Source organism: Manacus candei, unplaced genomic scaffold (assembly GCF_025592945.1).
Source record: "Manacus candei isolate 608988 ecotype Guabito, Panama unplaced genomic scaffold, ASM2559294v1 h1tg000098l, whole genome shotgun sequence".
Taxonomy (NCBI): Eukaryota; Metazoa; Chordata; class Aves; order Passeriformes; family Pipridae; genus Manacus; species Manacus candei.
The window spans coordinates 187,861-210,200 of record NW_026138146.1 but is presented as its reverse complement, the minus strand read 5'-3'; the positions used below and the strand labels follow the sequence as shown (position 1 = coordinate 210,200).

Sequence of the window (22,340 nt, the reverse complement as noted above, 5' to 3'; positions counted from 1 at the left end):
TTCCCTGGAGCTCCTGAGGGATTTTCCTGGGAGATCCCAACCATTCCAGGTTTCCCAGAGGTCCCAGAAGACCCAAATTTTGGGAAACCCTCTGCTCTTTGCTGCTCTCCTGGAGACCCTTGGAAAACTCATGGACAGTTTTCCCTTCCCAAACTCCTCCTACCCGTCTCCAAGGGGGAATTCCCACATCCCTGGGACCCCCATTCCCTCCAGCCCCTCATTCCCTTTGGGATCACAGGGGGTTTCCCTGGAGCTCCTGAGGGATTTTCCCGGGAGATCCCAACCACTCCAGCTTTCCCAGAGGTCCTGGAGGACCCAAATTTTGGGAAACCCTCTGCTTTTTCCTGCTCTCCCAGAGACACCTGGGAAGTTCAGGGACAGTTTTCCCTTCCCAAACTCCTCCCGTCCCTCTCCAAGGGAGAATTCCCATGTCCTGGGACCCCCATTCCCTGCAGCCCCTCATTCCCTTTGGGATCACAGGGGGTTTCCCTGGAGCTCCTGAGGGATTTTCCCGGGAGATCCCAACCACTCCAGGTTTCCCAGAGGTCCTGGAGGACCCAAATTCGGGAGCAGCTCCCCGGGATGGGAGGCAGAGGATGGGAAGGACATTCCAAGCTCCAGTTGGGATGGGAAGGGGGGGCTCTGGGCAATTCCTGGTTGTTCCCGGAGCTGCCTCTGGAGGCAGGAACCTGCAGAGCCCTTGGAAAAGTCATTCCCAGCCGGAGGAACAAAGTCATTCCCAACTCTGTGAGGGGGGGAGGCCAGGGATGAATTCCTGGCTCTGGCAGGAACAGGAGCGGGAATACAGGGCTTGGAATTCCCTCCTGGAAAGGGACAAAAGGCTTGGAATTCCTTCCTGGAAAGGGAAACAGGGCTTGGAATTCCCTCCTGGGAAGGGTCACAAGGCTTGGAATTCCCTCCTGGAAAGGGACACAAGGCTTGGAATTCCCTCCTGGAAAGGGCTTGGAATGCCCTCCTGGAAGGGGCTTGGAATTCCTTCCCAGAAAGGGATACAGGGCTTGGAATTCCTTCCCGGAAAGGGACACAGGGCCCTGAATTCCCCTCTGGAAAGGGCTCTGAATTCCTCCTGGAAAGGGACACAGGGCTTGGAATTCCCTCCTAGAAAGGGCTCTGAATTCCCTCCTGGGAAGGGCTTGGAATTCCTTCCTGGAAAGGGACACAGGGCTTTTGCTGTCTGGGATAAAACTGGGATGGGCAGGGAGGGTTGGGAGCCCCGGACATTCCAGCTGGGAGCACTGGAGCCCTGGCCATTCCAGCTGGGAACACCAGAGCCCTGGCCATTCCAACCGGGAACACCGGAGCCCCGGACATTCCAGCTGGGGGTTTCGAGGTGTCGCTCGTTCCCGACCAAAGCGGGAGCAGGGGCAGGGAAGCGGCTCCCGGATTCCCAACCCACATTCCCAACCCGCATTCCCAACCCGCATTCCCAGCCCGCATTCCCAACCCGCGTTCCCAACCCGCGTTCCCAGCCCGCATTCCAAGGATCCCGAGCTCCAGGAGCGGGCTCGGGGCGCCCCCTGGTGGGCAGGTGATGCCCGAGGTGGATATTCCGGGATCGTCTCCCGGGCCCGTTTCCAGGGATGGAAGTGGCTCGGCCCACTCGGGAATAGGAATTCCCGCATTTCTGGGACCGGACGCGGGTTTCGTTTCCCTTTTCCCGCCTCAGTTTTCCCGGTTTGTTTTTCCTGGAGCCTCGGGAAAGATGGAATGGGGGGGGATGGAAGGGGCTAATTTAGTTTTCCTGATTAAAATACTCCAGGAGAGGGAGCGGGGGGGAGTTCAGGGAACAGGGAAGAGGCTCCCCAGGGATTTGTTTCCCGGGGGTTTCCAGCTCCATCCTGGGGGTCCCAAACCTGGTTGGGGGTCCCCAAATCCCTCGGGGAGCCCCCAAAAAACCCCTGGATTGTGGCCAGGGCAGGTGAGGGAGGAGGGAAAGAGCCCAATCCAGGGATCCATCCACGGCTTTCCAGGGAGGAGCAGCCCGGGGATGCACCCGGGGAGAAGGAGGAGCTGCCCCTGGATCCATCCCGGCTCTCCAGGGAGGAGCAGCAGCTCCTGGATCCATCCCAACTTTCCAGGGAGGAGCAGCAGCTCCTGGATCCATCCCAGCTCTCCAGGGAGGAGCAGCATCCCACGGATCCACCCCCACGTGTCCAGGCAGGAGGAGCCCCTGGATCCACCCAGGCAGGAGGAGGAGCCCGTGGATCCACCCCCACCTGCCCGGGGAGGAGGAGCCCGCGGAATTTTTGCCCAAACAAGGGCAGGTTTGGCTCTCCCGGCCCAATCCCGGCAGGAATGTGAACACCTGAGCTCCGGCCGCGCCCCCGAGCCCGGCCCAGCTGAGCTGAGCTCACCCCGCACGGGCGGGGGGGGGAAATCGAGCCTTCACCTGGCCCGGGAATGTGGGAATTCCTTCCCTGGGGACCCCCCAGAGACCCCAAAGTGGCTCGGGTGGCACCTTTCCCTCCCCTATTCCCAGTTACTCCCAGTTATCCCCCGGCCCGGTCTCGCAGCCCCGGGGAGGGAGGAGGACAAGGACGGGGGGGACAAGGACAGGAGGGACAAGGACAGGAGGGACAAGGACAGGAGGGACAAGGACAGGAAGGACGAGGACAGGGGGGACAAGGACAGGAGGGACAAGGACAGGAAGGACGAGGACAGGGGGGACAAGGTTGGGCCGTTCCTTGGGGATCTGGAGCAGGAACGAGACACACGAGGGGACACCGGGCAGGAGGGACACGGGGGGGACTCTGAGGTGCCAACACAGCCCTGCCCGGGCCAGCTCCCTGTCCCAGTTCCTGGTCCTGTTCCTGGTCTCTGTCCCTTGTCCCTGTTCCCTCCTATGCCAGCCACCAGCCCTGTCCCTGTCCCGGGTCCCTGTCCCTATCCCAGTCCCTGTCCCTGGTCCCTGTCCCATGTCCCTGTCCTCGTCCCTGCCAGCCCCGTCCTGGGTCCCTGTCCGGGTCCCTGTCCCTGTTCCCCCCGTGCCAGCCCCGTCCCTGTCTCTGTCCCGGGTCCCTGTCCCCTGTCCCTGTCCTGGGTCCCTGTCCCTGTGCCCCGTCTCTGTCCCAGTCTCTGTCCCTGTCCCTGTCCCGGGTCCCTGTCCCTGTCCCTGTGCCATGTCCCTGTCCCCCCCGTGCCAGCCCTGTCCCTGTGCCATGTCCCTATCCCTGTCTCTGTCCCGGGTCCCGGGTCCCTGTCCCTGTCCCGGGTCTCTGTCCCCCCCGTGCCAGCCCTGTCCCGGGTCCCCGTCCCTGTCCCCCCCCGTGCCAGCCCTGTCCCGGGTCCCTGTCCCTGTCCCGGGTCCCCGTTCCCTGTCCCGGGTCCCTGTCCCTGTCCCCCCCGTGCCAGCCCCGCGGTGACTCTGCCCGGCCCGGCCGGACCAGTGCAGGAATTCCAGAGGCTCCGGCGCTCCCTGGTTGTGCTGCCAGGGCCGTGCCCGGGGCTGGAGCCGTGCCAGGGGAGCCGTGCCAGGGGAGCCGTGCCAGGCTCCCTGTGCCAGGCTCCCTGTGCCAGGGCGTTCCCTGTGCCCGTTCCCGGTGCCAGCCCGTGCCCCGCGGGCCGGGAGGGTCCCTCTCCCATCCCCGCCCTCGCTCCCGCAGCAGCCGCTGCTCCGGGTCCCTCCCGCCCCTCCCGAATTCCTGCGGGGAATCGCAAACCCCCCCCCGGGACAGCCCTGGGGGGGCCGAGGGGGCTCCTCGCCCGCATTCCCAGCCCGCCGAGCCCCCCGGGATTGGGGTGGGAAGGGGGGAGCGGCCGCTCCGAGGGGCTCCCCCAAACCCTCCCTCTCCGCTCCGGCCCCTCCTCCGGCCGCTTCCCCTTCCCGGGATCCCGAACCCGCTCCCCGAGGGCTCGGCCTGCAAAAGGAGGCTCGGGGGGGACCCTCGGGGGCTCCCCACAACTCCCGGCGGGGTTGGAGCCGGGGAGGGGGGTCGGGATCCCGGGGAACGAGGGGAAAACGGCCTCGGGTTGTGCCAGGGAAAGTTGCAGCTGGATGTCTGGGATGGTTCCCTGTGCCCAGGGAGGGCCTGAGGGATCTGGGATGGGGTCCCTGTGTCCCTGGAGGGTCAGGGGGCTCAGGGATGATGTCCCTGTGTCCATGGAGGGATCTGGGGGACTTTGAGGGGTCTGGGGGCTCTGGGATGGTGTCCTTGTGTCCATGGAGGGTCTGGGGGATCTGGGATGGTGTCCCTGTGTCCATGGAGGGTCTGAGGGATCTGGGATGGTGTCCCTGGAGGAGCTGGGGGATCTGGGATGGTGTCCCTGTGTCCATGGAGGGATCTGGGTGACCTTGAGGGGTCTGGGGGCTCTGGGATAGTGTCCTTGTGTCCATGGAGGGTCTGGGGGATCTGGGAAGTGGCCCTGGATGGTTGGGGGGCTCTGGGAAGTGTCCATGAAGGGTTGGGGGGCTCAGAGATGGTTCTCTGTGTCCATGGATGGTCGGGGGCTCTGGGAAGTGTCCCTGGAGGGTTGGGGGGCTCAGGGAAGGTGTCCCTCTGTCCACGGAGGCTCTGAGGGATCTGGGAAGTGTCCCTGGAGGGTCGGGGGGCTCAGGGAAGGTCTCCCCGTGCAGGGTAGGCCCCCAGGAGACCCCCGAGCTGGGCTTTTCCCAGGCGGTCCCACCAGCGTCCGGTGCCGCCCCTTTCCCACCTCTCCCAGATCCCGGGAATGTGGAACGTGGGAAGCAGGACCAGGAGTGGCCACGGGAGCCCAAAGCCAGGCCCGGGGACCCCCAGACTGTCCCTCTGGGCAGAGCCAGACCCAGGGACCCCCGGACTGTCCCGCTGGGCAGAGCCGGGCCCGGGGACCCCCGGACTGTCCCTCTGGGCAGAACTGGGTTTGGGGACCCCCGGACTGTCCCCTGGACAGAGCCGGGTCTGGGGACCCCCGGACTGTCCCCTGGGCAGAGCCGGGTCTGGGGACCCCCGGACTGTCTCCTGGGCAGAGCCAGACCCAGGGACCCCCGGACTGTCCCCTGGACAGAGCCGGACCCGGGTACCCCCAGACTGTCCCCCTGGGCAGAGCCAGACCCAGGGACCCCCGGACTGTCCTCTGGGCAGAGCCGGGTCTGGGGACCCCCGGACTGTCCCCTGGGCAGAGCCGGACCCGGGGACCCCCGGACTGTCCCCTGGGCAGAGCCGGACCCGGGGACCCCCGGACTGTCCCCTGGGCAGAGCCGGGTCTGGGGACCCCCGGACTGTCTCCTGGGCAGAGCCAGACCCAGGGACCCCCGGACTGTCCCCTGGGCAGAGCCGGGTCTGGGGACCCCCGGACTGTCCCCTGGGCAGAACTGGGTTTGAGGACCCCCGGACTGTCCCCTGGGCAGAGCCGGACCCGGGGACCCCCGGACTGTCCCCCTGGGCAGAGCCAGACCCAGGGACCCCCGGACTGTCCCTCTGGGCAGAGCCGGGTCTGGGGACCCCCGGACTGTCCCCTGGGCAGAGCCGGGTCTGGGGACCCCCGGACTGTCCCGCTGGGCAGAGCCGGACCCGGGGACCCCCGGACTGTCCCCTGGGCAGAGCCGGGCCCAAGCGGGAGCGGAGAAAGGCCGAGCTCAGCAGGGAGAGCTCAGCAGGGAGAGCTCAGCAGGGAGAGCTCGGCGCTGGCGGCGGGAGCCGCTGGAATGCCGCCAGGAATTCCGGGCGCGGTGGGAACGGCGCTGGCGGGACCTGCCGGGACCTGCCGGGTCGGCGGCGCTTCGGGCGCGCCCTGGAATTCGGGGATGCGGAAAAAAAGCACCTGGAGAGGGGGAGGAGGAGGAGGGAGAGGAGGAGGAGGAGGAGGAGGAACCCCGGGAGTGACTCACGGGCTGACGCGGGACCGAGCGGGGATGGGAATGGTGGGAACGGGGCGGCCTGGGAGGGGATCCCGGTGGGAAAAGCAGCCCCTTTTCCCACAGGATCCCCCCCAGTGGATCCCCCAGACTCCTCCTGAGATCTGGTGCAGGAAGGAAACGGGGCTGGGAATGTTGGGAATGTTGGGAATGGGGTCAGGGCAGCCCTGGGAGGAGATCCTGGTGGGAAAAGCAGCCCCTTTTCCCACAGGATCCCCCCAGTGGATCCCCCAGACTCCTCCTGGGATCTGGTGCAGGAAGGAAATGGGGATGGGAATGTTGGGAATGTTGGGAACGGGGCAGCAGCATGGAAGAAGTTTATCCCTCCCGTTCCAGCTCTCCCAGTGTTTTAATTCCCAGTTCCTGAAGTCAGGAAATCATGGAATCCCAGCTGCTCTCCTGCTCCAAACCAAGAGCAGAAACCCCTCAAAAACTGGGATCCCAAAACACCTCCGGGACCAGGGGGAGCAAATCCCAACACCGGGATCACGGGGCACTAAAACCATCCCAGAGCTCCTTCAGCCTGGGATTTGCCAGGGGAATCCTGGAATTCAGGATCATGGGATTAGTTTTCCCTCTTTAGATCCAGCCCTGAGCTCCCCCTGGCCCATTCCCTGTCCACCCTGGTTATCCCAGAGTCCATTTAGCCTTGGATTTGCCATTGGAATCCTGGAATTGTTTCCCCTGAGCTCCCTCTGGACCATTCCCTTGTTATCCCAGAGTCCATTTAGCCTTGGATTTGCCAGGGGAATCCTGGAATTGTTTCCCCTGAGCTCCCCCTGGCCCATCCCCTGTCCCAGCTCCTCCAGCCTGGATCTGGGATGTTGTGGAGCCTCTGGAAGTGCCTCTGGCCTCGCTCCATCCCTGGCCCTTCCCGAGAAGCTGCTCATTCCTGGCCCGGCCCCAGGGACGTGTCCCGGCGGATTCTCCCTCCGGGATCTGCCCACGCCGGGTTGCACAACCCCCTGATCCCGGGAAAGGGCTGGCCAGGATCCAGGGAATCCCACCTGGACCAAGGGACACGAGCCAGGGCTCGGCAGGGCTGAATTCCCAGACAAAGCCTCCCCCAGGAATGGGAATTTCCAGCTCTCTGGAATCCTGGAGTCCTCGAGGAGAGGGAAAAGTGACTTTCCAAAGCGGCTCCAGCCCCTGCCCTGCTTCAAATCCCAGTTCCCAACTGGGAATTGCCTCTGGAATGCTCATCCCATTCACCACCGGCTCCGGGGAAGGCTCAGCATTCCCAGCTCTCCTTCCCACAGCTGTTCCAAGCAGGAGAGATCCCGAATTCCTCCCAAGGATCACCCCCAGTGGCTTCCCTGGGGTCGCCCATCCCGCTTTTCCAGCTGCACTTGGAAGAGGCAGAGCCAGCCCAGGCTCCCAAAATCCTGCTCCCCAAATCCCTGGAATGTCCGAGGCCAGGGTGGAGCAACCAGGAAATGGGAGCAACCAGGGCTGGGATGGGCTGGGATTGAATGTCCTTCCAATCCAAACCGTGCTGGGATTCCAGAATTCACCCCAGGGCTGGGATGGGATGGGATGGGATGGGATGGGATGGGATGGGATGGGATGGGATGGGATTGAATGTCCTTCCAAACCAAACCATCCTGGGATTCCGGGATTCACCCCAGGGATGGGATGGGATGGGATGGGATGGGATGGGATGGGATGGGATGGGATGGGAGGGATGGGATGGGATGGGATGGGATGGGATGGGATGGGATGGGATGGGAGGGATGGGATGGGATGGGATGGGATGGGATGGGATGGGATGGGATGGGATGGGATGGGATGGGATGGGATTGAATGTCCTTCCAACCCAAACCATGCTGGGATCCCGGGATTCACCCCAGGGGTGCACCTGAAACAGGAATTCCACAGAGCTGCCCCTTCCCTGCTGGTTCAATCCCAGCGGAATCCCCAGAATTCCAGATCCAGCCCAGGCTGGGAGCAACCCCAGGGGGATATTTGGGAGCAATCCCGGGGGGATTTTCGGGAGCAATCCCAGGGGGATATTTGGGAGCAATCCCGGGGGCATTTTCGGGAGCAATCCCAGGGGGATATTTGGGAGCAATCCCGGGGGCATTTTCGGGAGCAATCCCAGGGGGATATTTGGGAGCAATCCCGGGGGGATTTTTGGGAGCAATCCCGGGGGGATATTTGGGAGCAATCCCGGGGGGATTTTCGGGAGCAATCCCGGGGGGATTTTCAGGAGCAATCCCGGGGGGATATTTGGGAGCAATCCCGGGGGGATTTTCGGGAGCAATCCCGGGGGGATTTTCGGGAGCAATCCCGGGGGGATTTTCGGGAGCAATCCCGGGGGGATATTTGGGAGCAATCCCGGGGGGATTTTCGGGGGTTGGGCCCTTTAAGAGCCGCTTGGGTGCCAAATTCCTCCGAGCCGGGAGTTTGTCACGAACCATCCCCGGCGCGCCAGGAATGGGGTGGGGATGTTGTGACATCCAGGAGGCCTGGAAAGCATCCAGATCCCACCAACTCCCTGAGCTTCTGCTCTCCCAGATCCCACCAATTCCCTGAGCTTCTCCTGCTTTTCCAGATCCCACCAATTCCCTGAACTCCTTCTCCTGCTCTCCCAGATCCCACCAACTCCCTGAACTCCTTCTCCTGCTTTTCCAGATCCCACCAATTCCCTGAGCTTCTCCTGCTCTCCCAGATCCCACCAACTCCCTGAACTCCTTCTGCTTTTCCAGATCCCACCAACTCCCTGAGCTCCTTCTGCTTTTCCAGATCCCACCAATTCCCTGAGCTCCTTCTCCTGCCCTCCCAGATCCCACAGATTCCCTGAGTTTATCCTGCTTTTCCAGATCCCAACAACTCCCTAAAAATCCTTCCTCCTGTCCCTCTGGAAGTTGGAGGAGACCAGAGCAGGTCTAAGTGGATTTAGAAGAATTTCCAAACATTTCTTTTCCTTATAAATCCCTAAAAATCCTTCCTCCTTTTCCCTTTGGAAGATGGAGGAGACCAGAGCAGGTTTAAGTGGATTTAGGGCATTCCCACCTCACCAAAACATTCCTTTCCCTTATAAATCCCTACAAATCCTCTCCCTCTGGAAGCTGGAGGAGACCAGAGCAGGTTTAAATGGATTTTATCCTTCCTCCTCTCCCACTGGAAGTTGGAGGAGACCAGAGCAGGTCTAAGTGGATTTAGGAGCATTTCCAAGCATTTCTTGGCCTTATAAATCCCTAAAAATCCTCTCCCTCTGGAAGCTGGAGGAGACCAGGGCAGGTTTAAATGGATTCAATCCTCCCTCCTGTCCCTCTGGAAGTTGAAGGAGACCAGGGCAGGTTTAAATGGATTTAATCCTCCCTCCTGTCCCTGTGGAAGTTGGAGGAGACCAGGGCAGGTTTAAATGGATTTAATCCTCCCTCCTGTCCCTCTGGAAGCTGGAGGAGACCAGGGCAGGTCTGAGTGGATTTAGGGCATTCCCACCTGACTAAAACACCCCTTTTCCTCCCAAATCCCCGGGAATCCTCGCCGCCGTCCCTCTGGGAGCCGGAGGAGCCCCCGGGCGGGGTCGGGAGCTGCTCCCCGGAGCCTCCCTGAGCCCCGCCCGGCTGAGTCAGGCTCGGCACAACGCCCCGAGTCAGCACTTCCCAAAAAAAACCAGCTCCGGCTGGTCCGGGAACGCCTGAGCCCCATCCCGGGGAGCGGGACCGGCCGGGACCTGCAGCCTTGGCTCGGGGACCTGCAGCCCTGGCTCCGGGACCTGCAGCCCTGGCTCGGGGACCTGCAGCCCTGGCTCCGGGACCTGCAGCCCTGGGTCGGGGACCTGCAGCCCTGGCTCGGGGACCTGCAGCCCTGGCTCGGGGACCGGCAGCCCTGGCTCGGGGAACTGCAGCCCTGGCCCCGGGACCGGCAGCCCTGGCTCGGGGACCTGCAGCCCTGGCTCGGGGACCGGCAGCCCTGGCCCCGGGACCTGCAGCCCTGGCTCGGGGACCTGCAGCCCTGGCTCGGGGACCCGCAGCCCTGGCTCGGGGACCTGGGAATGTGCCGCTCACAGCGCCGGGAGAGACGCGGGAACAGGGAGGGGACGGGAACTGAGCCGGGCTTGGGGCAGCGATGAGACACCCGGGACACTTAAACCCGGCCTAGGGCAGGCCTGGCCTTCCCTTCTCCCGTGGCCCCCGGTGGCCTCCAGTTGCACCCCAGTGTCTACTCAGTGTCCCCAGGTCTCCCCCAATGTCCCCCAGTGCCCTCCCAGTTACGCCCCAGTGCTCTCCCAGTTACCTCCTGGTGTCCTCCAGTGTCCTTTCCGATGTCCCCCCCGTGTCCCCCCCGTATCCCCCAATGTCCCCCACGTTGTGTCCCCCTCTGTCCCTTCCAATGTCCCCCCCCAGTGTCCCCCAGTGCCCTCCCAGTTACCTCCTGGTGTCCCCCAGTGTCCTTTCCAATGTCCCCCCCCGTGTCCCCCCCAACGTCCCCCACACGGTGCCCCCCCCGTGTCCCCCCCGTGTCCCTGGGGACAGCAGGGCAGGGGCTGGCTCAGGGTCTCTGTCCCCTCTCCTTGTCCCCGTCCCCACCCCCTGTCCCTGTCCCTGTCCCTGTCCCTGTCCCTGTCCCTGTCCCCCACCCCCTGTCCCTGTCCCTGTCCCCCATCCCTGTCCCTGTCCCTGTCCCCTCTCCTTGTCCCCGTCCCCACCCCCTGTCCCTGTCCCCCACCCCCTGTCCCTGTCCCTGTCCCTGTCCCTGTCCCCCATCCCTGTCCCTGTCCCTGTCCCCTCTCCTTGTCCCCGTCCCCACCCCCTGTCCCTGTCCCCCATCCCTGTCCCTGTCCCCTCTCCTTGTCCCCGTCCCCACCCCCTGTCCCTGTCCCCAGCTCCCGACCCCCGAACTGCCCCATCCCAGCACAGGGTGTCACCCCCGGTCCCCAGTGCCACCCCTGGTGTCCCCCCACGTCCCCTGTCCCCCCTATGTCCCCTGGTGTCACCCTTTGTCTCCTGGTGTCCCCCGTGTCCCCTCCTATGTCCCCACTTTGTGTCCCCCTTTGTCCCCTGGTGCCCCCCATGTCCTCCATGTCTCCTGTCCCCCCACATGTCCCCTGTCCCCCCACATGTCCCCTGGTGTCCCCCATGTCCCCCCCTGCCCCCCCCCCCATGTCCCCTGGTGCCCCCCATGTCCCCCCATGTCCTCTGTCCCCCCCATGTCCCCACTTTGTGTCCCCCCCGGGTCCTGTTGGAAGGAGACTGGGGACATTGAGGGGGGTGGGGACTGAGGGGACAGTGGGGGACACTGAGGGGACAGTGGGGGACAGCGGGGACATGGGGACAGTGGGGTCACCAAGGCTGTGAGGATGCTGAGGGGACATTGGGGACCTTGGAGACACTGGGGACAGGGACAGTGGGGCCCTTGGGGACACAGAGGGTGTGGGGGACATGGGGACACAGGGGGTGACACGTGGGGATGGGGGGGACACCTGGGTGACAGCGGGGACACAAATGACACAGGGGACAGAGGGGACAGGGGGACGCCAGTGACACACTCCCAGGGACCCAGAGGCAGCCACAGCTTCTCTGGGAATTCCATCCCAGGGCCTCCCCACCCTCCCAGACAGGAATTCCTTCCCAATATCCCCCCTAAATCCCCCCTTTCCCAGTGGGAAGCCATTCCCTGTGTCTGTCCCTCCAGCCCTTGTCCCCAGTCCCTCTCCAGCTCTCCTGGAGCCCCTTCAGGCCCTGGAAAGGGTTCCAAGCTCTCCCTTCCCTTCTCCAGGGGAACATTCCCAGCTCTCCCAGCCTGGCTCCAGAGCGGAGGGGCTCTGGAATTGTGGGATCAGGCTGGGAGTGCTTGGCCCGGGATGTTCCAGGGGAATGGAGATGAAAGGCCCCGAAGGAGCCGGAGCCGCCCCGTTCCCTCCCCTGTTCCCTCCCTTTGATCCCTCGGGAGGAGCCCCCGGAGCCCCTTTGATGTGTCATCCCGGGCCTGCTGGGGCAGGAACGCTCCGGGATTCGGGAACAAACTGCAGCTCAGCAGCTTCCACGGGCTGGGAGTGACCCCAGGAAAGAGCAGAGCAGGGACAGCAAGGACAGCGGGGACCCCCTGGGCCTCAGAGCCAACAAATCCGTTTTTTACATGGAAAAGATCCAGCAAATCCCTGTTTTTAACATGGAAAACAGGCCTCAGATCCAGCAATCCCTGTTCTTTACATGGAAAAGATCCAACAATCCCTGTTCTTTACATGGAAAATAGGCCCCAGATCCAACAAATCCCTGTTCTTTACATGGAAAACAGGCCTCAGATCCATCAAATCCCTGTTCTTTACATGGAAAACAGGCCTCAGATCCAGCAAATCCCTGTTCTTTATATGGAAAAGATCCAACAATCCCTGTTCCTCATGTGGAAAACAGGCCTCAGATCCAGCAATCCCTGTTCTTTTACATGGAAAAGATCCAACAATCCCTGTTCCTCATGTGGAAAACAGGCCTCAGATCCAGCAAATCCCTGTCCTTTACATGGAAAAGATCCAAGAAATCCGTGTCTCTCACATGGAAAGCAGGCCTCAGATCCAACAATCCCAGTTCCTCACATGGAAAACAGGCCCCAGATCCAACAATCCATGTCCCTCACATGGAAAACAGGTCTCAGCTCCAAGAAATCCCTGTTTTTTACATGGAAAAGATCCAACAATCCCTGTTCTTTACATGGAAAACAGGCCCCAGATCCAACAATCCCTGTTCTTTACATGGAAAACAGGCCCCAGATCCAGCAAATCCCTGTTCTTTACATGGAAAACAGGCCTCAGATCCAGCAAATCCCTGTCCCTCACATGGAAATGATCCAGCAAATCCCTGTTCCTCACATGGGAAAGATCCATCAAATCCCTGTTTTTTACATGGATAACAGGCCTCAGATCCAACAAATCCCTGTTCTTTACATGGAAAACAGGTCTCAGCTCCAAGAAATCCCTGTTCTTTACATGGAAAACAGGCCTCAGATCCAACAATCCCTGTTCTTTACATGGAAATGATCCAGCAAATCCCTGTTCTTTACATGGAAAACAGGTCTCAGATCCAGCAAATCCCTGTTCTTTACATGGAAAACAGGCCCCAGATCCAACAAATCCCTGTTCTTTACATGGAAAACAGGCCTCAGATCCAGCAAATCCCTGTTCTTTATATGGAAAAGATCCAGCAAATCCCTGTTTTTTACATGGAAAACAGGCCTCGGATCCAACAAATCCCTGTTCTTTACATGGAAAAGATCCAGCAAAACCCTGCCCCTCACATGGAAAACAGGCCTCAGATCCAACAATCCCTGTTCTTTACATGGAAAAGATCCAGCAAATCCCTGTTCTTTACATGGAAAACAGGTCTCAGATCCAGCAAATCCCTGTCCCTCACATGGAAAACACAGGAATTCCAAAGCACTGCTCAGCCAGGATGAATTCTCATGGAATCCTGGAGGGTTCCAGCCCAGGAAATGGAGCAGGTCTGCAGGGCCAGGTGGGATCTTTTATTCCCACATATCCCACTTGGATGGAGGGGGTTTAACCCCTTCTCCAAAGGAACCCTGGATGGGATCCCTCCTCCCTTCCCTCCCCAGACTGCAGGGAAGGAGTTCAGGCAGCTCTGAACTGGGAAAACCTTCTCATTCCCAGTAAAACCCTCTCCAGGGAGGATCCCAGGAAGGAGCAGCCTCGTTCCACAGCAGGATAAAACTCCAGGGAGCTGATAAGGAACATTTTATGGACCCGGCTGAGCCGGGATTGTCTGGGCAGAGCAGATAAGGGCTGGGTTTATATTCCCTGTGAGCTGATCCCCAGCCTGGATGTTCATTCCCAGCTTTCTCTGGAGCCCAGACCTGAGGGAACCAGGGAACTCCAAATTAATGGACTCCGGGGAAGTCAATAAGGAATTAATTAATTCCAAGGAACTCGATAGGAAATGAGGGCAAAGATTAAGTCCATAATGGGATTTTCGTGCCAAGGGGGAAAACAAACCTGGCCAGGTGAATGCAGTGGGAAAACTGGAGTGTCTGCAAGGAAATGCCGAGGGCTGGAGGGGCCCAAGGGCTGGAGAAGCTTCCACGTGGGATTTATCCATCCCTTGGCTTCTCCAGCACGTCCAGAGAGACTGAAACGAAGCCCTGGAGACTCCAAGGGACCATTCCCAGCTGGAAGTGAAACCTGAGGGTCTGTGGCCAAGCCATGGACAGTTCCAGGAGCAACAGGAAGGGAGGAAAGGAAGGGAAAAACCAAACCTTTGGATCCCCCAGGAGCCAAACATTCCTGATTGGAACAGAACGGGACAGGAGCTGCCTTCAGCTCAGGGAATCCTGGAATGGGTGGGGTTGGAGGGACCTTAAAGATCATCCCATTCCCACCTCTCCATAGGAAGAGACACCTTCCATTATCCCAGGGGGATCCAACCTGGCCTTGGACCCTCCCAGGGATCCAGGGGCAGCCACAGCTTCTCTGGGAAATCCATCCCAGGGTTTTCCCATCCTCCCAGCCAGGAATTCCTTCCCAATATCCCATCTCTCCCTGCCCTCTGGCACTGGGATTTGGAGCCGGATTTGTGGCAAAATTCCAAAGGATTTGGCTGTTCCAAAGCCACCCCGAGGGAATTTTGGAGCGGGTGGGATGGAATGTTATCAGCAATTCCAAAGTCCAGAGGGGAGAGATAAGAAACCCCGGGGCAGTTACAGCCACACCAGCGTGGAAAAGGCTGGAAAACCAGGAATTACAACCCCCAATCCACACTTTTCCCTGGGGAGCAGCCCAGGAGAATCCCGTGGGAGGATCCTGGGGGGGCATTCCCAGGAAACGAGGAACAGAAAGCAGGGTCTCCTCGAAGGAAAAGATCCTTACAGGAAAAGCTCATCCCGGCCAAGTGCAGGGACCCCTCCAACAATTTGGGCTGCACATTCCCGTCGATTCTTCCCGGGATTTGTCCCCCAGGGAAGCACAAAAATCCCAAGAGGAAAACGAAAGGTGAGAAACTCCCCCCCCCCCACACACACACCCCCTTTAACCGGGAGCGCCGGGAAGGGCGGGTTGGGATGGGAGAGATTCCAAAGTTCAAAGGAAACGGCCCCAAATGCTGACCCAGGGCAGGAGGAACATTCCAAGGGCGCGGATTCCACGAGGCTCCGGCGCCACCGGGTGGGGAAGGGCGGCCGAGCAGCGGGAAAAGGCAGGAAAAGCGGGATGAGCCGCGCCTGGAGCCGGCGGAGCTTCCCGAGGGATCACCGGGATGGCAGGGGACCGGCTCGATTCCCACAGGGATTAACGCGCTCCGGGAGCTGCTTTTGTGGGAAGGATCTCCGAGTTTTCCTTGCTCAGTGCCCTTGAACACCGGGATTCATGGAATGGGTTGGGTGGGAAGGGACCTTAAAGCCCATCCCATTCCATCCCACCATCCCAGGCTGCTCCAACCCGGCCTTGGACACTTCCAGGGATCCGGGGGCATCCTCTGGGAAATCCATCCCAGGGCCTCCCGACCCTTCCAGGGAGGAATTCCTTCCCCAAATCCCACCTAAATCTCCCTTTTCCAGTGGGAAGCCATTCCTCCTTGTCCCATCCCTCCTTATCCCAAGTCCCTCCTCAGCTCTCGGAGCCCCCAGGGAAGGAAAATGACCCTTAAAGAGTCACTTCCAACCCAAACTGTTCCATGATCCCATGGAAATAAAAAGGTGGGAATACAGGGAAAGCTGTTCAAGCCTGGAATAATTAAGGGAAAACCATGGAATCCTAAAATGGGTTGGGTTGGAGGGACCTTAAAGCTCATCCAGTGCAACATTTCCATGGGCAGGGAAACCTCCCACCATCCCAGGGGGATCCAACCCGGCCTTGGACACTCCCAGGGATCCAGGGGCAGCCACAACTTCTCTGGGAATTCCATCCCAGGGCCTCCCCACCCTCCCAGACAGGAATTCCTTCCCAAAATCCCCCCTAAACCCCCCCTTTCCCAGTGGGAAGCCATTCCCTGTGTCTGTCCCTCCAGCCCTTGTCCCCAGTCCCTCTCCAGCTCTCCTGGAGCCCCTTCAGGCCCTGGAAGTGGCTCCAAGCTCTCCCTGGATCCTTCTCTTCCCTTCCCTTCCCTTCCCTTCCCTTCCCTTCCCTTCCCTTCCCTTCCCTTCCCTTCCCTTCCCTTCCCTTCCCTTCCCTTCCCTTCCCTTCCCTTCCCTTCCCTTCCCTTCCCTTCCCTTCCCTTCCCTTCCCTTCCCTTCTCCATCCCTTTGCTTTTCCCTCCCCCCTGGCAGGAGGAAACAAGGAAGTGCCAGGAAGGACAAAGGAAGGTGATTCCCAGTTTTTCTGGGCTCTCCCGGGCGGGAACAGCGACACACGAGCTCCTCCTGGAGGTGCCTCCTTCCCTTCCCTCCTCTGGGATGGAGCTCACCTGGAACAGGGCTCGGCACATTCCCAGGCTCCCTCTGGAGCAGGGAATGCTGGAGGTCCAACAGACCCCCCAGCTCGGTTCCCTGGGAATGCTCAGGGGCTGAAAATATAGGGAATAAAAAGCAGGATTCGAGCGTTCAGGACAAAACTCTCGGTTGGTTTTACTCCAAGGGTGTCATTCCCAAAAAGACTCCCCGGGATGGAGGAGCCCCATGTCCCGGGAATGCTGAATCCAGGGAAGGGATTGTCCAAACCCGAGTCCTGGGGGAAGCTTTGGGTGGATTTTGGGAACAGGTCCCTTATCCAGAGGGTGCTCAGGCACTGGAACAGCTCCCCAGGGAAGTGCTCCCAGGAAGCCACAGCTCGGGGACAAAGCTCCCGGGAATTGGGATCCCAAAAGGGATTAGTGGGAATTTTGGGGTTGGACTCGATGATCCTTGTGTGTCCCCTCCCACTCAGGATATTCCATGATTTTGTGATCCCTCTGGCATTCCATGATTTTACAGGTCAGGGGCTGTTTGGACAACAATCCTGGGCATCAGGATTTTGGGATCAGTGGGATTTTTGGGCTCGTCCCAAAGCAGGAGTTGGGCTCAATCCACATGGGCCCCTTCCAGCTCGGGACATTCCATGATTTTAGTGGTCAGGGAGTGCTTGGACACTGGGATTTTGGGATTAGGGGGATTTTTGGGGTGTCCTGGGCCAGGAGTTGGACTGGATGATCCTTGTGTGTTCAGGAGTTGGGAATCAGGAATTCCTAGAGTTCAGGTAGTTGGGATTCAGGAACTCCTCAATTCTCCCTCTGACTCCCCGGATCCGAGGGGCTGCTCCAGAGCCCTTTCCCGGTTGGATCTGAAGAGCAGGAGGCTCCTGTCCCTGTGGATGACTCTCAGGAGCTGGGATTCAGGAATTCCAAGAGTTCAGGAGTTGGGAGTCAGGAATTCCTAAGTTCAGGAGTTGGGATTCAGGAATTCCTACAGTTCAGGTAGTTGGGATTCAGGAATTCCTAAAGTCCAGGAGTCAGGATCCAGGAATTCCTCGATTCTCCCTCCGACTCCTCAGATCCGAGAGGCCATTCCTGGGCCCTTTCCCGGTTGGATCTGAAGAGCAGGAGTTGGGAATCAGGAATTCCTCGACTCTCCCTCCGACTCACCGGATCCGAGAGGCCGTTCCAGAGCCTCTTCCCAGTTGGATCTGAAGAGCAGGAGCTCCTGTCCCTGTGGATGACTCTCGGGAGTCGGGAATCAGGAATTCCAAGAGTTCAGGTAGTTGGGATTCAGGAATTCCTGGATTCTCCCTCCGACTCCCCGGCTCCGAGGGGCCATTCCTGGGCCCTTTCCCGGTTGGATCTCAAGAGTAGGAGTCGGGATTCAGGAATTCCTCGATTCTCCCTCCAACTCCCTGGACACCAGGGGCCATTCCAGAGCCTCTTCCCTGGTGGATCTGAAGAGCAGGAGTTGGGATTCAGGAATTCCTGGATTCTCCCTCCGACTCCCCGGATCCAAGGGGCCATTCCAGAGCCCTTTCCCGGTTGGATCTGAAGAGCAGGAGGCTCCTGTCCCTGTGGACGACTCTCAGGAGTTGGGATTCAGGAATTCCTAGAGTTCAAGAGTTGGGATTCAGGAATTCCAAGAGTTCAGGAGTCGGGATTCAGGAATTCCTGGATTCTCCCTCCGCCTCCCCGGCTCCGAGGGGCCGCTCCGGAGCCCTTTCCCGGCTGGACCTGAAGAGCAGGAGCTCCTGTCCCTGTGGATGGAGTTGGGATTCAGGAATTCCTGGTGGATCTGAAGAGCAGGAAGCTCCTGTCCCTGTGGATGACTCTCAGGAGTTGGGAGTCAGGAATTCCTACAGTTCAGGAGTCAGGATTCAGGAATTCCTAAAGTTCAGGAGTTGGCATTCAGGAATTCCTACAGTTCAGGAGTTGGGATTCAGAAATTCCTACAGTTCAGGTAGTTGGGATTCAGGAATTCCTAAAGTCCAGGAGTCAGGATTCAGGAATTCCTGGATTCTCCCTCCGCCTCCCCGGCTCCGAGGGGCCGCTCCAGAGCCTTCTCCCGGCTGGATCTAAAGAGCAGAAGCTCCTGTCCCTGTGGATGGAGTTGGGATTCAGGAATTCCTGGTGGATCTGAAGAGCAAGAGGCTCCTGTCCCTGTGGATGACTCTCAGGAGTTGGGAGTCAGGAATTCCTAGAGTTCAGGAGTTGGGATTCAGGAATTCCAAGAGTTCAGCTAGTTGGGATTCAGGAATTCCTGGATTCTCCCTCTGACTCCCCGGATCCGAGGGGCTGCTCCGGAGCCCTTTCCCAGTTGGATCTGAAGAGCAGGAGGCTCCTGTCCCTGTGGGTGACTCTCAGGAGTTGGGATTCAGGAATTCCTACAGTTCAAGTAGTTGGGATTCAGGAATTCCTAAAGTCCAGGAGTTGGGATTCAAGAATTCCTGGATTCTCCCTCCGCCTCCCCAGATCCGAGGGGCCCTTCCTGGGCCCTTTCCCGGCTGGATCTGAAGAGCAGGAGTCGGGAATCAGGAATTCCTAGAGTTCAGATAGTCGGGATTCAGGAATTCCTGGATTCTCCCTCTGCCTCCCCGGCTCCGAGGGGCCGCTCCGGAGCCCTCTCCCGGCTGGCCCTGAAGAGCAGGAGGCTCCGGCGCCAGTCGGTGCTGCCGAGGCAGCCCAGGCTCTCCATGGCGCAGTCCCGGGTCAGGATCCGGCTGATCCCTCCCTCCACGTCCCCGCGGATCCCGAGGCTCCGGAAGTGCTCGAAGTCCGCCCGGCCGGCCCTGCGGAGCCGCCGCGCCGCCGCCCGGTAGCACTTCCAGGGCTGGGGCTCCAGGAGCAGGACGGAGCCGCGGGAGGCCAGGAAGGCCAGGAACTCCCGCAGGCCGCCGTCGCCGTGCCGCAGGTGGATCCACATGGTCACGGAGAGGCAGGACACGAGGTCGAAGCGGGAGCGGCCGAAGCGCTGCAGGTGGGAGCGCAGCAGGGGCTCCCTGGAGCCGGGGTCCATGATGTCCAAGGGCACGAAGGACACGGAGTCGGGGAAGGGGCAGCCCCGCCGCGCCCGCCGGATCAGCTCCGCGTCGATGTCGCAGCACAGCAGGTTCAGCTCCGCCCCGGCCGCCCCCGGAGCCGGCCGGGAATCGCCCTCGGGCAGCCCCAGGAGGCGCCGGTACAGGGCCAGGCTGAGCTCCTGGGGGAGAACATCTGGGATTTAGGGAATGGTATGGGAATTCCAGCCCAGGAGGCGCCGGTACAGGGCCAGGTTGAGCTCCTGGGGGGAAAAAAACCAGGAATTCCATCCCAGGAGGCGCCTGGACAGGGCCAGGCTGAGCTCCTGGGGGAAACATCTGGGATTTAGGGAATGGCAGGGGAATTCCATCCCAGGAGGCGCCGGTACAGGGCCAGGCTGAGCTCCTGGGGGAAACATCTGGGATTTAGGGAATGGCACGGGAATTCCATCCCAGGAGGCGCCGGTACAGGGCCAGGCTGAGCTCCTGGGGGGAAACATCCGGGATTCAGGGAATGACATGGGATAGCAGCACCACTCAGGGCTGCTCCTGTATGGAATTCCCAAGGAAAATCACAGAATTCCATCCCAGGAGGCGCCGGTACAGGGCCAGGCTGAGCTCCTGGGGGAAATATCTGGGATTCAGGGAATAGCACGGGATAGCACCCATGGAATTCCCAAGGAAAACCACACCAGGGACCTCCCACAGACCAGGGGGATCCAACCCGGCCTTGGACACTCCCAGGGATGGGGAATCCTCTGGGAATTCCATTCCAGGAGGTGCCTGTACAGGGCCAGGCTGAGCTCCTGGAAGGAGAACATCAGGGATTCAGGGAATGGCACGGGATAGCACTCATGGAATTCCCAAGGAAAATCCCACCAGGGACCTTCCATACACCAGGGGGATCCAACCTGGCCTTGGATGGGGAATCCTCCGGGAATTCCATCCCAGGAGGCGCCGGTACAGGGCCAGGCTGAGCTCCTGGGGGGAAATATCTGGGATTCAGGGAATGGTATGGGAATTCCAGCCCAGGAGGTGCCTGGACAGGGCCAGGCTGAGCTCCTGGGGGAAATATCCGGGATTTAGGGAATGGCACGGGAATTCCAGCCCAGGAGGCGCCGGTACAGGGCCAGGCTGAGCTCCTGGGGGGAAATATCTGGGATTCAGGGAATGGCACGGGAATTCCATCCCAGGAGGCGCCGGTACAGGGCCAGGCTGAGCTCCTGGGGGGAAAAAAACCAGGAATTCCATCCCAGGAGGCGCCTGGACAGGGCCAGGCTGAGCTCCTGGGGGAAACATCTGGGATTTAGGGAATGGCATGGGATAACACTCGTGGAATTCCCAAGGAAAACCACACCAGGGACCTCCCACAGACCAGCTGAGCTCCTGGGGGGAAACATCCAGGATTTAGGGAATGGCAGGGGAATTCCATCCCAGGAGGCGCCGGTACAGGGCCAGGCTGAGCTCCTTGGGGGAAATATCTGGGATTCAGGGAATGGCATGGGATAACACTCATGGAATTCCCAAGGAAAACCACACCAGGGACCTCCCACTATCCCGGGAGGATCCAACCCGGCCTTGGACACTCCCAGGGATGGGGAATCCTCTGGGAATTCCATCCCAGGAGGTGCCTGGACAGGGCCAGGCTGAGCTCCTGGGGGAGAACATCCGGGATTCAGGGAATGGCTGTCCCAGTGTCTCCCAGTCTGGCCCAGTGACCCCAATAACCCACACCAGAGTGCTTTCCCAGTCTGTCCCAGTGCTCCCAGTCTGTCCCAGAGTTCCCAGTAACCGACACCAGCGTCTCCCAGTCTGTCCCAGTGCCCCCCAGTCTGTCCCAGTGCTCCCATAACTGACACCAGTGCCCCCCAGTCTGTCCCAGTGTATCCCAGTCCCCCAAACCAGTGTCCCCCAGTCTGTCCCAGTGCTCCCAATACTCCACACCAGTACCCCCCAGTCTGTCCCAGTGCTCCCAGTAACTGACACCAGCATCCCTCAGTCTCTCCCAGTGTCCCCCAGTCTGTTCCATTGTTTCCAATCACCCACACCAGTACCCCCCAGTCTGTCCCAGTGTCTTCCCAGTCTGTCCCCGTGTCTCCAGTCGCCCACACCAGTGCCCCCCAGGTTCTCCCAGTGCCCCCCAGCCGGTCCCAGTGCCCTAGTCACTAACACCAGCACCCCCCAGTCTGTCCCAGTGTCCTCCAGTCTCTCCCAGTGCCCCCCAGTCTGTCCCAGTGCTTCCAATACCCCACACCAGTGCCCCCCAGTCTGTCCCAGTGCTCCCCAGTCTGTTCCAGTGGCCCCCAGCCTGTCCCAGTGCCCCAATCACCCACACCAGTACCCCCCAGTCTGTCCCAGTGCTCCCAGTCTGTCCCAGTGTTCCCAGTAACCGACACCAGCACCCCCCAGTCTGTCCCAGTGTTCCCAGTAACCGACACCAGCACCCCCCAGTCTGTCCCAGTGTTCCAGTAACCGACACTAGTGCCCCCCAGTCTGCCCCAGTGTTCCCAATACCCCACACCAGTGCCCCCCAGTCTGTCCCAGTGCTCCCAGTAACGACCCCAGTGCCCCTCAGTCTGTCCCAGTGCCCCCCAGTCTGTCCCAGTGCTCCCAGTAACCGACACCAGCACCCCCCAATCTGTCCCAGCGCTCCCAGTAATCGACACCACTGCCCCCAGTCTGTCCCAGCGTTCCCAGTAGCCGACACCAGCACGCCCCAGCCTGTCCCAGCACCCCCCAATCTGTCCCAGTGTTCCCAGTAACCGACCCCAGTCCCCCCCAGTCTCCCCCAGTGCCCCCAATCCCCCAAACCCGCGCCTCCCCCTGCTCCCACCCCCCTCCCCATCCCTTCCCGCCCCCAAATCCCCGCCGGGTCCCCCCCAAATTCCCTCACCCCGGAGTTACAGCCCACATCGAGCGCCAGGAGCGGGCGGGGGCCCTCGGGGAACAGCGTCTGCAGGAGCCCGGGGGGCACGAGGCGGACGCGGCCCTCGGGCGGGTGGAAGCGGGAATAATTGGGGAAGTTCCCGTAGGGAGCCGCTCCCGGATCGAGCCCTCGGGCCCCCCCGCCGGGATCGGGCCCGCGGGACCCCCCGCCCGTGGGCGCCGCCATTTCCCCGCCTGCCC

At 60.8% G+C, this 22,340-nt stretch overlaps 1 protein-coding gene and 2 long non-coding RNA genes across 16 annotated transcripts; 2 read left to right on the top strand and 1 right to left on the bottom strand.

Annotated features, from left to right (window-relative positions):
* Positions 1 to 16,112: 16,112 nt before the first annotated feature.
* Positions 16,113 to 22,337, bottom strand: BCDIN3D (BCDIN3 domain containing RNA methyltransferase). 8 transcript variants are annotated; one of them, XR_007899998.1, is made up of 5 exons: positions 22,108 to 22,237; positions 19,827 to 20,020; positions 18,750 to 19,468; positions 18,515 to 18,592; positions 17,658 to 17,986 (listed from the first exon to the last, which is right to left on the bottom strand). XR_007899998.1 is itself a non-coding variant. In XM_051768877.1 (5 exons), the coding sequence occupies exons 1-4, from the start codon at positions 22,125 to 22,127 to the stop codon at positions 18,572 to 18,574; spliced, it is 1,089 nt and encodes a 362-aa protein (XP_051624837.1). In that variant the 5' UTR covers positions 22,128 to 22,237; the 3' UTR covers positions 18,289 to 18,347; positions 18,535 to 18,571. The 8 variants fall into 8 exon arrangements, 6 of the variants coding, with proteins under 6 accessions (XP_051624838.1, XP_051624840.1, XP_051624841.1 ...); XR_007899997.1 differs by lacking the exon at positions 17,658 to 17,986 and adding an exon at positions 18,289 to 18,327 and having other exon boundaries at positions 19,692 to 20,020; XM_051768877.1 differs by lacking the exon at positions 17,658 to 17,986 and adding an exon at positions 18,289 to 18,347 and having other exon boundaries at positions 18,535 to 18,592; positions 19,692 to 20,020.
* On the top strand, positions 16,853 to 18,889 carry LOC127461257 (uncharacterized). 4 transcript variants are annotated; one of them, XR_007900001.1, is made up of 5 exons: positions 16,853 to 16,976; positions 17,474 to 17,564; positions 18,279 to 18,327; positions 18,515 to 18,592; positions 18,750 to 18,889. It is a non-coding gene; the product is annotated as an uncharacterized LOC127461257 (long non-coding RNA). The 4 variants fall into 4 exon arrangements; XR_007900004.1 differs by lacking the exon at positions 16,853 to 16,976 and adding an exon at positions 17,159 to 17,193; XR_007900003.1 differs by lacking the exons at positions 16,853 to 16,976; positions 17,474 to 17,564; positions 18,279 to 18,327 and adding exons at positions 17,018 to 17,126; positions 17,842 to 17,986.
* On the top strand, positions 19,402 to 20,930 carry LOC127461262 (uncharacterized). 4 transcript variants are annotated; one of them, XR_007900014.1, is made up of 3 exons: positions 19,402 to 19,468; positions 19,827 to 19,993; positions 20,842 to 20,919. It is a non-coding gene; the product is annotated as an uncharacterized LOC127461262 (long non-coding RNA). The 4 variants fall into 4 exon arrangements; XR_007900015.1 differs by lacking the exon at positions 20,842 to 20,919 and adding an exon at positions 20,250 to 20,354; XR_007900012.1 differs by lacking the exon at positions 19,827 to 19,993 and adding an exon at positions 20,187 to 20,249 and having other exon boundaries at positions 19,410 to 19,468; positions 20,655 to 20,930.
* Positions 22,338 to 22,340: the final 3 nt, after the last annotated feature.